Raw genomic sequence first — 16,773 nt, forward strand, 5'->3', positions numbered from 1 at the left:
GATTTTTCTCACAGTGCATCCCTTCAGGGTTTCAGATCTACGCAGTGCAGTATGTTTTAAGAAACTAGAATACCATGAGTGCTGTGTAATTGTACCTCAAAGGAATTCTTCAGCAACTTCTGCAGAAGCCTTGATTCCTCTAGCAGATGTCTGCGAGCAGCAGCATTCTCCAGCAGCTTTTCTTTCCTGAGTTGAAGACAGATGTGTGAGGTAAAAGCCACAGAGTGAATTAGATAGGACGTGGGGTTTCAATTTTCATCTCTAAAACACACATGATCTAACTCTCCATTCTCTAAGAGTGAAATGTCCATAATATGGAGCCTTACATGATTTGGACAGTCAGAGAAGATACTCAGGACACTGTAGGAAGGATTACTAGGTATGTTTAAAGTACACGCAAATTATGTATATATGTTTTCTGCCTCTAGGAATCACCATTACTGCTTTTCAGGGTACAAGAGAACATAAATGTAGCATGTTTCTTATATGGAAAGCCTGTGAGTATGATGGGTTTAGTCAGGGATAAATCAAAGCTGCACAATTCTTCCATCTGTTTCCAAATGTGGTTCTGCAGCACTTCATTCATGTTCTTGTGGACATGAGCTAGTTTGATCATATTAATAAATTCATATGTTCACTTCAATCATAAGGGATCTTCAGTTTCTTTGTATAAATTTCACGTTTCTTTTCTTCTACCATAACACTGAATACAACTGCTTCTACTGTCAACATTTAAGATGAATATGTAATGTGCTAGGAGAAGTAAAGTAATTAATGTAAAAGGGCAAGACCTAATCAGAAAAATTGCAGATGCCCTAATGGGTAATTTGAGCAGCACTTTAAGATCTACCCCACTAGAGCAGTGAAAAAGCAGTTGTGTAGCAAATGACCTTTATGGATGGTATTTGATGATAATGAAGTATTTAATGGCACAGCAGGCCTGTCTTTTGTTTGCAGCCCTGTCCCTAAGGCAAGACCAGGATACAGAATTACAGGAATACTGCCTCTTTTTCTGAACCCAGCTCCCTCTCCACTTCACTGTATTTTGGAAATCTCCTAATGAAATATTGACTAGACCTCAGGCTAATTTGGTAAGACTATAGTGCAAAGTGCAACACTGAGTAAATATAAACTAGTTTATGGTTCTCTTAAATAATTTAAAGATCTTAATGACAGGCAGAGTCTCATTGCAAAAGGATGGAAGATGACATGGGAAGGGTTTGATTTCACCTCCTCAGAACAGCCTGGCATCTGTTGGCGATGTTTTCTGTGTCGTAGTGCTTGTTCTGCATTAGCTGCTGAGCAAATGAAGCCATCTCATCAATTTTCTCCATCTGAGCTTCCAGGGCTTTTTCAAACTGCGCGTGTTTCCGCTGCAGGCTCTCCACACTAGACACTGAGTCCTGGATAGGATTCAACAAAGGGAAGCTGCTTTCAGTCAGAGTTTTTCCATCCACTGCACTAATAATCCAGAAGCTAAATGACATTTACCCCGCATTTGCAAGCTGTCAAGAAAATTTATTGGTCTTTGAATTTTACTGGAATTTAATCTCAGACTCGGTGCCTAAATAATGTTCTATGTACAGTCTGAAGCCATTATTCCAGGGTCAAAACTGGACTAACTGCTGGATGCTTAGCTTCTCCTGCATATTATTCTGCTGCATAGAACATACAACTTCTCAAAAGTTAAAGCATCAGTTTCTAATCCTAATTCAATGTTAAGACAGATGCTATTTTGGAAGCAAATGTGGGATGCCAAACTGAGATCTGAGTTAAGTGAACAAATATGTCACAGAAAGAGATTAAAATTAGAGCCTTGGTTTCAACCCATGGAATCTGGAAGAGCTCAGATCCAGATTTGATTTTGAGGACTGGCATCTGACATTATAGTTAATCTGGAGAGAAACAGAACTTGACTTCTTGTAACATTTGTGAATCCCAAGCTTAATGACTCAGAGTTCTCTTTTCAGCACCCCTCTGCATTTTCAATTTTAGAATCCGTGGTGTCAAAATGTTGTTAGCACAATAAACTTTGCTTTCCCCCTATTCTAAAGGAAGCAATAAAGCTCACATGAAACGGGTCAGAAAAAGTTATAAACTTCTGGGTACTTGCATATGTCACTGGAAGGAAAAGTACAAGAATAGAGCATTTTCTGTACATTGCTGAGCTAAATAGGACTGTAAAATGGGTGGTTCCTTTGGAGTATCATATACTTCTGTGCAGGGACTGTAAACACATACCTGCAGGCTGAAAATATCAGAGACAGACACCAGCCACTAGCATTATATGTTTTTAATACCATTTGTACCAATTATGTCTACATTGAAATCAAATGTAATTGTAGCTCCTGCACAGATAACTAATTTGGTAGCACTACCTATACAAGTTGCAGGGTAAGCTAAGCATCAAAATGTATACCCAGCATCCTGCATAGCTTTTGCAACCCATGAAACAGTCTGCGTTTTCAGCTATTGGAGTGTTATTGGTACCTGAGGCAGGTAATTGTCGTGGTTTTTACCAGGACAGTAATTTAAAGCTACACTGGGTTTGTCAGCAGTAGCAACAGTGATGATGTAATGATTACACTGATGGCAAATGTATTTGAGTTATACATGACCAGTCAGAGAGAGATGCACTTATTTTCTTGCTATAATTGGAGTAGTTGGACTATTTCATTACTCTTGGGGCTGAGAATCCTATCCTGTGTAAAGTACTAGGGAAAGAAATCTAAGCTTAAACTATCAACAAGACAGAGCAGTAACTTCAAAAGGAGAAGGATCACAGGCAGGTTCAGAGCACACCATCATAGTTCATAGTCTCCTTTCTTCCAGACTGATTGCAGAGAAAACTGTAATTTCCTGGAGCACCTACCCCTAAGTCCTCATTAGCTAGGAAAGCTTCTTTGCTGCTGAGCCAGCTCTCAGTCTGTTCCACGTAGCCATAGAATTTCTGTATAGGAAAAAAACTCAGTCATAACATGGTATAAAACAGGGACCAACCTGACTTTGGCAGACTACACTATGAAAAAACAAACTTCCAGGGCTATTCCAAAAATTAACTGCATAGTGCTAGATGGCAATTGGCATTAGATGCTAAAAAAACCATATGTGTAACCATTATTACTGTTACTATCTTACTTTCCCCATTATAATATGATTATTTCTTTTTGTCTAAGATGTAAGACACAATACAATTAGTTGTAGCTTGCTTGCTAATAGTGTATAGAGCTGTGGTTATTGTGTAACTGGCCAATAAAAAGGATTATAACATGGCCTGAAACAAGTAGAATGTACTATATAAAGAAGCATGAAAGCAGCCTTTAGAACATTGTTGAAGTTCTCAAATATATGAAGCTAAAAAGATGGGACTGGCAGCACCAGCTGTTACTTGAGATACTTGACATTCCCTGTTGTAAAATCTCCGTTTCAGTTATTTCTAACTTCTGCCAACAAGCCTTTTGAGCAGAAATTTTGTAAGTGATATGGACTGTTACAGGGAAGTTGTTTTTGGGAACTGCAGCCAAAACAATTCTTTACTTAGAAAAAAAAAAACAGGGAAAAATACACTGTTCTGTCCATGCTCAATTTTTCTTCACATTTTTTTTTAGATACTTGCCTACCTCCATGTCTTTGAGGGAAGTTATAGAATTTGGTAGAGCAGTGATGCTCCATTGTAAGTATGTTCCTTTTGCTGCATGAGGGTTTGACCAAATGTTTGCTAAGTTTTCTAGCCTTTGAAAAACATGAGTACACATTCCACAGAAATCTCTTCGATTTGCAAAGGTACAATTTCTAGAAGTCCTGTCACCACTAAACGTGGTTTGCTTTCAGCATGCCTTCTGGAAACTGGTAAACTATACATGAAATACTGGGTATTATTAGCGCATCTTTCATTATGCTACCTTATAAATTTGCTGCTATAGCAAGGAACTTTGTCAGTGTCATCTGCATTCTTCCTTGAACATCTTTGTACTCACCTGTAACTCTTGTGCCTGAAACAATTTTATATATTGCTCCTGCCATGCTTGGATCAATTCAGACCAGGCTTGCTGTAGTCTGGAGAGAGACTGGTGAATCTCAGGGGTTGCATAGTGACCGGAATTGGCAAGTTCTTGACCATAGTTACTGAGAGAGTTGAATCTTTCCACCCGTGCTTCAATCTCCTCCTAAAATATATTACCAAGGTTGATGTCAAGGTTTTATGGGACGCCAGTTATTCAGAATACAAGCCTTAAGGGGAAGAATATGGTCTGTTACTTTCCAACACAAATATTTGTATGGAAAATCATTCATCTTTGAGCTATGTTACTAAAACAGCATAGAATTGACTAAGAGAAAATAAATGTGGACAATAAATAACTTTATTGCTCTAGGAACAGCTGGTCTCCTACAAATCAAAATTGGTATTAAATTAGAAATGGATTAGAAAATGCTTATATATAAATGAATACAGTTCTAAACATCTATAATGTCTGTATCACCCCACTCCAGTCTTCCTACATAAAGGTGGTTCTATGAGAAACAGTGCTTAGAATTTTTCTTCTATTGCCAAATAAGTTTGCATCAGATTATTACTTTAAAGACATGGTTTTATTTTATATTGTGGTGTTAAAATGAAATGCATTAAATTTTTGCACCTGGTCTGAGGAATGAGTTATACATATACATACTGAATCCTGAAGGTCAAAGAATTACAAGCTACTATGACCCCTGCAAAGTGAATGTGGAATTCCTAATGTAAACAATTTGAAATGAAAAGTAACCATGCACTGAAACAATATCACACATTAACTCATTAACCTTGAAAGCTATGGCATTTACTATTAAATATCTGAAGTTAGAACTGGTGTTTTAAGGGCTTTTTTGGGGGGGTGGTGTTGCCCAATCATAGATAACTCAGCTGATACCTGTGATTATGATTAGCACCTTGTGTTCAACTCTAGTCTCTCCTAAGGTCTTTGGTCTGAGCCACTAACCTGAATGAAAAAAACCCTTCAATTTTTCTTGCCTTGTCTATAATTTTAGTTTAGTCAGCCCAACACAAAATAATGTATTGCTTGGATTTGTCCTTTTTCATGTGACGGTCTCCTTACAGCTATTTGGTCTCCTTTACCAACAGATATTAAAGACTTAGATCTTGCTATCATCTAACTTTGGAGAACACTGTCTCAATGTTTTGGGGTATGTTTATTGTGACAAAGCATTGTTAGCAAAAACTTTACAAAGTGTATGGCATAAGAGAGCATTGTTAAAATAGAAGACTTCATACTAGAGGTATTTCATACTAGAAACTGAATCAGAATCTAGAAACTATTTGTGTTAATAATGGGACCCAGAAAGCACTGGATATTAGTCATGATTCTGGGAAAATGATTTGTAGAAAAAGAAACATAACTGCAAAGAAAAGGTAACACAACATTTGGAAGACAGCCATGATGCTTGGGAAAAAGTGAAAAAAATTACTTTTTTATAAGATTAATTAACAACATCACTCCTTTCAGAAAATCTACTAAAAATATTAGGCAAATTAGCCACAGAAAGATTGTATGGTAATTAGTACTGGGATATGAAGTGTTTCAGAACTGAATGTGTACTACTCTCCAATGGTAATTTACTGCCCTGCGTGAGATGAACTGCAGTTTTTATTTTCCTCTAAAGCTAATGAGTTTGCATGACAAAATCTAACTCAAAGCTAGAATTAACTGGCATTAAATTTCTGGCAATCCAAATTAAGAGATTGGCAGTGAGCATGCCTAGATACTGAAGGAGCTTTTTAGCTACAGGGTTGGACAGAAATATAGGTGAGAGCTAATGGGGCTTCCTGAGACTTTTTGCAGAGATATGAGCTGCAAAAGAGCCCATAGGAGAGTTCTGCCAATATGTAGGTGACTTCTGTCTCTAGCCCGTCATTTAAAACAGTCTTCACCATGTTCTTGACATGACATACAGCAAAATTCTGCTGTGTCTCCAGCAATTAATTCCCAGAGTTTCCCGGTATGTGCAATTGGAAGCAATGGTGATACTTGCCTTTCTCTCCTGATGCTCCTCAATCATGCTTTCCGCTTCGTTTGCACTTTTAGGTAGCCCTCCTGTTTCCATTAGACCTCTGATGTTTTGAGTCCAGTCTAGAATCTCCTTCGCCTCCAAGTTAAACTTCTGCCACTTATATGAGGCTGCCAGCTTCTCCTTCCTGCCACACAATGTACAGTTCAGCATTATCCAGCACAGAATTACCTAGTTGCCTCTCCCTCTCCATCTGCAGAGGAAGATATCCTTGGAGAAGCCAAATGAAGTCAATTCAAGCCTCATACTTTTTCCTTACAGCTCCTGACAGTGCTCATGTTAAACCAAAATCAAAGGAGATGCACACTGCCTTGGAGATAACATGCTTACCTTGTTTTCTCCATCAGCTCCTTAGGAAAAGAAAGGTAAAAAAGACTTCATAGCCGTTGCTTCCAGCAACAATTAGAGCTCAGGCACAAGCCTGTCTTGTTTTGGAAAGATTCAAGAAAAAAATGATCTTCTAGAACCATTCAAAAATAATTCTTTCACAAAGGCTTCATAATAGATTTAATTTGATAGTCTGGAGGCATTATAGTAACATTATCTAGTGGGATAAGGCACAAACTCATTATATAAGTTTTCCCAAAGTCACATCACTGGAACTTTTCTTGTACCAAGTCACTCTTGTTCCAATGCAGGTGTCTTGGCTGTCTGTATAAACTTTGTAAAGGAACCTTGAAAACGTTTTAAAGGACCCTGGCAAATAGATTTGAGACTCTAGGAGCAGCTTTGCTCCTGCTGAGAGATATTCAGACACTAGAACTCTTTACCTTTGTTTGGCCTGTTCCTGGAGTTGTAGCCAATTGTTTTTCATCTCCTGTTGCTTCATAGTCAGTTTGTCATTTATGGATGGATTTCTTGTGGAAAGGCGGAAAGATTCCAATTGCAATGGCTGCAAAGAGATTTATAGTGGGGTTAGTTTATGCCAAATGCTTATATTTGTTCCTGAGTTTGCTTTTCAGGACAAGCAGTTCATTTTAAGATCCCAGTTTTCAAAAGCAGGCACTTAAATTACAGAAACAAAATACACAAAGGGATTTGCTATATGCAAAAAAAATACATACGCATTTGCAGGCAATCATCCATGTGAAGAAGGAGAGGTGTGTGTTGCTTCACATGCACAAATGTTAATATACAATTTAGAAATTGCAGAATAAGGGCAAATATCCAGGAAAATGAAGTAACCTCCATTAACTTAATCTTATAAAAGCCACGAAAACATTGCAGAAGCCACCAGACTTGTCTTTCAGCAGAAGACTGAAAAATCATTTGTATTTATTTCAGTTAACAGCAGTATCAAAACACTACTTTCAGTATAGACTTCTAGTTGATGCGGTTTTCCTTAAGATTTTCCTTAAGACAGCCTGATCAACAGTAATGAAGAGTCACCAGCCCAGACTGAAAGTTGGTATTTTTCTTCTAAAACTTCATTAAATCAGTGAAAATGGAGAATTTTAATTACACAGAAAACAGAATATGCCAGGCTGGTTTTAATCCATAAGAAAAGTACAGATATTATACTTTGTATATGGTATTTGTGATAGCATCAAAAAAGTCCCAAACTTTGCTCTTCTTTCTGTTTCCATGCAACACTCCCCCATAGAGCCTTGTTAGTGCTATCTGTGGAATGCTGACTAGTAATCACCCACGTTTCATATGAGAATTAGCTAACAAAGTCACAATGTGTGAAGGTATCACACATTTTGCCACCATTTGCATACTATTGTGAAGAGAAAGCTCGGAGGAAATTGGCAAAAGTATTTTCTATGTGAAAAGCCTTAACACTCTGGCCAACATTGAAAACCTTGAGAGATTGTTATAGGATTTCTACTACTGTGGCTAAGCTGAAAAGGAATTCTTCTTATTAAAACCATGCAATTATATAGGAACTCAAGATTAGTCATAAATGGTCCAAACTAGCCATTTTACAAAACCCAGAGCTGACCAGTCAGTTATACCCTAGGATTTTGGGGTTTGATGTCTGTCAGAAAACTACATACACTGTGGGGTTTGCATTTCTAAACATTAAGTTGTGACTTTGGTTCAAGTCAGTACAGAAACTGGAGGAAAGATGGAAAGTTCATTTCTGATTCCTCACTTTCCAAAAGATATAAAACAGTCTAATCTGGCTCGTAGGTGAGGGCCAGAAAATCAGCAATCATATTAAAAAGGGACTTCTCAGATTTGGTGCAGCAGGAAAAATAGCCTTTGATATGATAAAGTACGATTAAGCAGCACAGTATTTTAACTGAGAAGAAATCTGCTGTGTTTGCATTGCAGTGCAATTTACACTAATGAATCTAAACAGTCAAGCTGATCTGTGCATCATGGTTCTAAGAAGCAAAAATGAACCATTCTACAGTATGCTTTCTACTTTCCCACTTCTTACCTCCATTTTGGACTTGATAACACTGATTTCTCTCTCCATCTCTTCATGTCTTCGAATCAGGTTTTCCACAGTTTCCACATCTTTCCCATAATCCAGTGCTTGTATCAGTACACTCTAAAGGGGGCAGTAGGATGTGCGAACGGTGAAGATGACAAAAAGCAAAAGGGTCATATCTTAATTCTTTCCTAATTAATTTATTTCTATTGTTTTCTTAATAGTCTCCTCCTTCACCCCTTTGCATTGCCATCTGAATGTTCTTATTGTCTTTTAAAACATAAATAGAGCACTTTGTCTGTACTCCTTATAGAGATTGAACAAAAATTCACAACTCTTTCACAAGTCAAAATCTTACTTAAGGGGTCTTTGGCTATTCACGTCTAAACCAGACAGGAATGATTCTCTGCATGTCTCAGTCTTTCTTTTCCCTTTTTTTCCATATACCGAAACAACCAAATATTTCCCATTAAACTGTGGCACAAAAATTTTCAGGTGTGTTTTATGAAAATATGGAAAATAAAATTGATCCTCAGGATCCTACCAAAAATGGAATTCTTTACAATGAAGAAATAATTCATAAAAGCTGTTATAAAAATTTCAAACCAACAGCCTTGTAACTGAAGTATTACCGCTATGTATCTGACTACTAACTTATAACCAAATTAATATTATTAGTTATGTGGAAGAAAAAACACACTTTTATATAGCCTTTTTCTTCTGTTAATCTAAAACTTATAATTCAGGATAGATATTTTTACTTCAGTTTTCTGAATTGAATAAGATTTTTACACAAATTTCTTAAGAAGTTACATGTTTCATATGTCTGCACTGCACAGCAGGGAAAGATATGCAAGCTACTGTTGAAAGAACCAGCTTTGAATTTGGAGCACTGGAAGTTGCTAATTGGCTCAACACTCTCTGAAGGAGGTGCTAAACCTGTGTCAGTAACACAACAGAAGAATGGGCATTAGTCCCTTAACTTCTTATATTTGTATCTTACTTTCTGCATCTTGCTGTGTTCCTTTCTTATGGAAGGATTTATTAGACTAAATGGAGATATTTACAAATGTTAAGATGCCGCAGCTCAATTACTTGTCTAATTCTCCTTACTGTTAGGGGAAAGAAGGAGTCACTGCTGGAGGATGATTTATTGCATCCTCAAAAGGACATTTGCAGTGTTTAATGACATTTCAGCCTTCCTACAAACTTGTTACACAAACAACTATCAAAATGCTAGGTTTGATCTTTGCTGGCACAATAGAACCTTTTACCATTTCAGTGAACAAAATCAATGGACTTACCTTCTCAATAATTCTCTCTGTGATGTCATCAATTTCCCTAATTAAAGCATGAATCTCTAGGGCTCCCTCTAACTTCTTCCTGTATGCGTTCAGGTTACCATGGAAACTGCTCCACCTTTTGTTGAAAAGAATATTTTAGAGGTGTATTTCAGAGGTGAGGATTTCCACAGCTGAATTTCATGATGCTCACTGAGATCTAAGTAAAAATACAGGATTTCTGAACTACCTTACGTATTGATCCCCTATGCCACACAATAGGGGACACATCACAGTGATAAAGCATTAGCCTGACAAGGCTACCTGGTTATATGCATTTCAAGTTTTCAGGATGATATGGAGGCTAAACCCTAAAAAGTACTGATACAGTTTCGTTAAATTCTCAATAATCTCACAATCCCAATCTTCGTGGTTTTGGTTCTTAGCTAGTGGGCTGTGAAGTAGCAAAAGCAATACGTACTTCATAAGGACAGCTATGTGAATACATGGAAGTGTCTTAGCTTCATGGATCTACTGTGTAAGGTGCCATTAAGCAGCATATATGTCTGGAAGGCTAGAAACATGACTTTGATCCTAATGGATTAGAAATCCTTCTGGCTAACTTCTCTGAGACCCTTGAAAGACAGCTCCAGTGTCTGATGTTTTGTAGTCCCGGTGTTAAAGAAGGAAATACGTCGCAATTCCTCCACTTATCCCAGCCCAAGATACAAATCTTCCCTTCTTTTTTTTGCTTTACAGAGAAACTTTGAAAGCAGACTCACTTCTCATTGAGCTGCTTCCGGCGCTCATATATTGTCTTTGTTTCTTCCTTGTTCTGCCTCTCCAGTTTCATGGCCAGGGCATTGATAGCCCTGATGTGAGCATCATCCACTGTCATCTCCTGTAAAGTAAGAGAAGAAACAAAGGTATGTGTTCAAAATGCTTGTGACTGAGTTTTCCACTGAGGTGGAAACAACCCTACAGCAACAAGCAAGAGTTTCACCTCACTACCAAATATTTCAGACATATGGGGTTTGTTCTCCAACAACTGCTAGTCTTGCTGGTTCCTGATGATAGACAGCAAGAGCAAGAAAGAATACTAATGAATATAGATACAACAAAGATCTAGGTCTAAACAAGGACACTCAGAGCTTCGTTTCTAATCCAGGCATCCCAGCAGGGGCTCATTCACTGAAGAATAATAGGTGTAGTTGATTACATAGGTTGCTGCTGTGGAACACCTGATGTCTGGCAGATAGTTTCTCTGTCAAAAAGGTAGTGATTTGTGGCTCCTAGGCCTACTCACTGTTTTTCCTAGATATTCCTGTACAGAAATGCCTGCTGTACCGTGGACAACAGGCTTAAAATACACACAGCCTTGAGAAACCCAGGTAACCCATGCCATTGCATTTTCTCCTAAGTCAACATCACTGCATTTTGAAAGGTATGCTAAGTCTTCAAGATGACTTGATTCACATGTACATACCATAGAAAGGATAATATTTGCACATTGCACATATAATCTGGACTATAGAGGAAAAATTGTTCTGTTGGAGCATGACAGATGGCCAACACTGAACATTGCTCCAGGATTCAAAAACATTCTCTATTTTTCTAAGGCCAGTAAATCACAAGCTCAGCAGGGAGACATTAATCACTGGTATAGTAGAAGCACAGCTGCAAGATGTCAGCACACGAGTAATACAAGTATTGACCACATTTGTACTTTATTTATGCTACGTTCATACCGATGTGCATGCTTCCATATGTGCTTTACTAGTGTACACAGCCATAAGGCAAACAAGAGAAACCTGCAGACAGACAGAAACCCTGCAGTCTCTTCTCCTGGGATACAACAGCAGCCCAATGTGACAGAGTATGAGTAGAAAAACTGGCATCTGTCAATACAGGGTGGTTGCTCCCTACTTTGATCTCAGATGGAGAAACCTAGACTGGATGGACACACACAATGTACCAGGACCAGCCTGCATCTGTTTGTATTGCCCTATGAAGTACTGTATAACTAAGAATCAACTATGAGGGTATCACTGTCCCAGCCTTTTGCTGCAGGAGTCATGTTCATACTGGTACAGGAGCAGTGGCTACAAGCTGATAGTACCTAAGACCAAGAGTTTCCTGTGATACATGAAATCTACATTCGTTTATGGAAAGATTTTCCTATTCAGAGTCTTGTTCTGACTGGGACATTGAGATGTTTCTGCCTCTTTCAACATCATTCTTTCAGCTGGTACTTCCCTTGCTCCATCCCTTAGCTCACAGTTCAGCTGGTGAGGATTGAAGGGCCAATGAAGGTCTCTTCAGTAATTCTCTGGTGCTGAAGCTGAGTATTTTGGCTCTCTTATCCAAATCCAGTACTAAGGCACTGTCACAGGGAATTTTGCCAGGCTCTGGAAAAGGGAGCTCAAGGGTTTCTCCCACGTGTCAGACATATCTGTATGTATGTATGTATGTATAAAGTAACACTTCATAGAAGAACATAGAAGAGGATTGTCTCCTACTATTAGGCAACATAAAGGGAAGATGGGAGCTGCCATAACAGGAATTGGCAATAAAATAACAGGCAAACAAAGAATAAAGGATATCAGGGGAGAACATTAGAGTAAACCTTACTCACAAAGTCAAATTTTAACCCACTTCTGCATAGAACTCACTGTGACTTTGTCGACTGCATGAACCAAACTGGAAATCTGTTCAAATTCAGGCTCACACAGCCAGCTTTTCAGCCACATAATGCAATTCAAAACTTTAGGTTGTATCATGAGCTCCTGGCAGCTCTGTTTAGACACTTTCAAAGTAGAAAGCCCAATGAGTGAAAATTCTGTCTTGTTTAATGGCTTACAAAGGGGCTTGTAGCCCCCTGATCTTTTGCCTCCTCAGGGTACTGGAACTGTATTTGCTACCTGGATATACTGCTATGCTGGAAAGTTAACTGATGCTTCCAGCCACACAAGGAATGTACATGGAAAACACTTCTTACCCCTGATGTTGCTCCACGGAACTCATTCAGCTTTTTCATGAGCTGCAGACAGTGTTCATAGTCATTTCCCACATCACCTACATTAATCATGACTTCCTGGGGAGATAAGAGGACAGGCACACATTCAGGCTAAGAATATGAGAACACGGCATATCCCAGTGTTTATAGAATCATAGAATAGTTAGGGTTGGAAAGGACCTTAAGATCATCTAGTTCCAATCCCCTGAAGAAGTAAGTTCTGTGATGTATCTGTAAATCACTGATCTACAGCTTCTGAAGTAGTCTCTTCTGATCTTTAGGTAACTATGAGACATAGTCCTAACTCCTTCTCTAGTCTAATACTGATTATGGAAACAAACTCTGAATGAAAACTTAGTGGATCAAGCGATCCTTCCTTCACTCTTATAAAAAGAAATTTTTAGATTTGATGCACAATGAGAGTGAGTGGCAGTTGCCAAATGCTTTACATCTCTTCCATTCTAGTCTGCTTTCATCTCTCTGTGCTGATGCAGACATACAAGATGACCACTAGTAGCTGCAATCACTTTATGTAAACATTTTATATGAGAACACGTGCTCATACTGTCCAACTGACTCTGACATGGAAACATTCCAGAGAACTTTTAGAATTTATTGAATTATTCCTTCCACATTATTTGTAGAACATGTCATGATTCTTCCAGGCAAAAGCCACTAATAAAATATGCTGGAGGATGACACCTTTATCATAAGTGCAATGCTAAATAACAAGTCTCTAGTGTGCTGCTTGGAGTGAATACTAGAATCCATTCACCTTCTCTCTGATCCAAGCTTCCACCTGGTCCACCTTTTGGAGAAATTCCAGGAAGTCTCGGCTGTCCTCCAGCATCTTTCCACGAGCAGCAACAGCTCTCTTCAACTTCTCCCAGTGTTCCTGAAGCATGCGAACTTGGCGACGGATCTCTCCTGATTTTGGATGGCTTTTTGATACCAGGGCTTCTCCTTTCTTCATATTCAGAGGGAGAAATTAGAAACTAAGGTTGACACTTATTTTTAATGTGATTTCCATGTTACATGACCGTTTTAGAAGGACTCCCCCACTTTCCTAACCTGGACTGCACAATAAATTACTAATATAAAATCTTACCACCCAAATAATACTGCTCAGCTAAAAGCTTTTGTGTCTGGGGGAACCAAGTACACTAGGATTTGCATGTTTCCCAGCCAAGAATGACATTCATGGTGTGGAAGAACCAAGAGAGGTATGACTGTGTCCCTCAGCTGTGTGATTTACTCAGTTTGAACAAGAATGTTCACAGATCAGTTATGAAATCTACTTTATCTTTTGTAGGAGTAATCACCCCAAGCAAGGAAGTGATACCTTCTTATTTAGGCAGTAAGGAAAAATGGAAGTTCCCTAGATAGAGCAATTAACAAATCTCTTTGCTCTAAATTAACAGGATTACTTTTCCATGGCATAGCAACTGGGTTCTGGAATAGCAACTGGTTTCTTGCCACACAAGTAGGAGAATTGACATAGAAGAGATGAGCAAGCTACCCTTCCTTTTCATTTCATCCATCGGCCGTTCTCTGGATAACCAGCAATATTCTGTAAAAACACTAGCAGGTTGAGAGTTACCTTATAAACAGCTGTGATGATTTCTTCATTTGCTAAAATCTCTGCCTCAAAGACCTGATGTTTCTGCAGCAGCTTCATTTTGTCCTGAAGACTGCTAGGGTCTTGTATGGAAGGATCCTCTAGCTTCTGCATGCGCTCACTGATCCAGTCTTCTGCCTGCAGCAATGCAACACATCAGAGTTAGCATGACAAATATATGCTGTCCTGGGGCCTCCTCACAAGACAGGTCATAGACCTATGCAAGTGTCTATCCCTGGGCTAGGTAAATGGAGACAGGAGCTGTCAGCAGAGGTGGCTATCATTATTCTACTTGACAGGAAATTAAAGCAGGTAGTAATGAAATTAATTTTTATCTGATCACAAGAATAATGAAAACCTCCTTGAATACTTCAAATTTTATCACTCTAACCAGATCATACAATCTTTTAGATTAGATAGAAAGAATCTTTGAGCACATATGCAGCCTCAACATTTTAGACATATTTAAAATGAGATTATAATAGCTAACCTTGGATTTAGGTCTCTGAATTTCACCTCCTATCTGTCATTAGCCTGTAAGATAGCTTAAGATTCTTGAGAATTCTGGTGCTTCACCTATAAAAAAGTACTAACATTTTCTGATCTCAGTGATGCTGTGAAACCTAAATGGAAAATGCAAAGCAAACAGTGCTTTACTGATGGGGCCAAGCAGTAGTCAGATTATTTGAAAGCAAATACAACTCTGCTTGCTTTTACACTTAATAAAATTCAAAATGGTCTACTCAGGAACATCACATTCAGATGAGCAGGTGAACAATAAAGACTAACTAAACAAGAGTTATGTGCTTCTCTTAGGAAATTCTTTTTTTTAGGGGATTTAGGTGTATTCAGAATAAATGGTCAACAGGATAATGGGTTTTCCACTATTTTCTTTAAAGTCTGTTAAACTTTAGCTCTTAGCACTGAAGGAAATATTTTCTATCCATCAAAACACTGAGAACTGAACACTTGACATATGTTGTAACTGATCCTTCTGTCCTCTGACCACTGAAGTAACCTAATGTTTTGACAACACAGGAACAGCAAATTGAAGCCAACTTTATCAGCTTCAAAGCATCTTGGCTGTCCTTGCAGAACTATGCTACGGGCACACAAGACTTGACAACTGGAGGATTTTCTCAGCTAATTAATGATTTGAAATGCTGTTTCAGCTGCTGAAATCCTGTAAACAATAACAGAAATAGCTTTCATGAGCCACGTGCTCTCCAGAAACTGCCCCCCCCCCAATGCACAGTTAGAGACTCAAACGGGAGCCTTATGTCAAGGTTGCCCAGGGCAGCACACTGTCATCCGCTGGTTTAATTTCTGACACCCTCCTCACAATCTCAGGCCTTCTTCCTTCTCTAGCCACACATTAACACTTTAACATCAGTTAACTGACCTCTCATTTGAATAGGAGAGGCTTTTCCATACAGGTAGTATTAGAAACAAATTACTCCCCTGTATGTACATAGTCATATAAAGGGTGATTTAATACTGAAGTACAGCCTTTGTGACAATGGGATAGTCCGTAAGTCTATCTCACTTCTCTAGGACTAGAAAAGCTCCCTATTTCTAGTGTAGGAGAGTGTGTCCTGTTTTGTGAGTTGCATGTGATCTCAAGTTAGTAATTGGGGGGGTTGTGCATAAAAACTCAAATTCCTGTATCCTGAAAAGGGTACAAACTTCATCAGCCAGGCTGCTAAGCAGACTGTATGACATTGAGCTTTCCCTCCTCACATCAGTAATCACAGGCTGTGTTGTCTTTGTACTAATGTATATAGCTCTCTGTGTAATTGCTTCTAGAGTGTAATTAGGAAACTTCAGATGATGACAGTGATAACTGCTTTCTGCTGATGCAAAAATTTATGTTTGATCTCTAGAAATTACTTTAGATGACTCCAGGAGGGAGAGTTTCCATGTGGGTGGGACTTAAGCTATGGGGCTTGTTCTCCTAATAAGGAAGAATAAGCAATGACCTCATTGATTTCACAATTAAAACTCATCTCTGCAATTTAACTTCCCTTTGGGGACTATTCTCATATATGAACTCATGCACACCCGGAACATCATTAAAATCAAATTAAACATTCCATTCTACCCAACAAAGAAGAATAAAGATATTACTGTAAGATTATTTGCTTTGTTGCTTTTATTCCTTGGTGGCCTTCACTTTCCAAAGCAGTAGGCAACAAATTTAGATTATTGAGGTAAATGAGCAGGTTGTTTGAGAGCAAAAGCTCCCTGTAGAACTCTTAACTGAATTTATGTGGAGAAACTGAATGTGAAAAGGGAAATGTTCCTTATTGTACAGGGCAAGACCCTCTGCTTTAACTGTACAATTCAAGAATTAAGGGGGACTGCAGTCCAAGCACTGATTTGATAACCAGAGATGGGAAGAAATGCAGAAGTA

At 38.5% G+C, this 16,773-nt stretch overlaps 1 protein-coding gene across 1 annotated transcript in view; it reads right to left on the reverse strand.

Annotated features, from left to right (window-relative positions):
- SPTBN5 (spectrin beta, non-erythrocytic 5) overlaps nt 1–16,773 on the reverse strand; it is a 92,833-nt gene that overhangs the window by 19,956 nt on the left and 56,104 nt on the right. The window contains exons 37-48 of the mRNA XM_031044516.2: nt 14,343–14,498; nt 13,518–13,709; nt 12,725–12,820; nt 10,509–10,627; nt 9,751–9,865; nt 8,453–8,566; nt 6,834–6,955; nt 6,028–6,190; nt 3,978–4,166; nt 2,873–2,950; nt 1,231–1,403; nt 96–186 (exon numbers count right to left, since the gene is read on the reverse strand). Coding sequence (XP_030900376.2) covers nt 96–186; nt 1,231–1,403; nt 2,873–2,950; nt 3,978–4,166; nt 6,028–6,190; nt 6,834–6,955; nt 8,453–8,566; nt 9,751–9,865; nt 10,509–10,627; nt 12,725–12,820; nt 13,518–13,709; nt 14,343–14,498 — 1,608 coding nt within the window. The remainder of the gene's footprint in view (nt 1–95; nt 187–1,230; nt 1,404–2,872; nt 2,951–3,977; nt 4,167–6,027; nt 6,191–6,833; nt 6,956–8,452; nt 8,567–9,750; nt 9,866–10,508; nt 10,628–12,724; nt 12,821–13,517; nt 13,710–14,342; nt 14,499–16,773) is intronic.

This window comes from Melopsittacus undulatus, chromosome 4 (assembly GCF_012275295.1).
Source record: "Melopsittacus undulatus isolate bMelUnd1 chromosome 4, bMelUnd1.mat.Z, whole genome shotgun sequence".
Classification (NCBI taxonomy): Eukaryota; Metazoa; Chordata; class Aves; order Psittaciformes; family Psittaculidae; genus Melopsittacus; species Melopsittacus undulatus.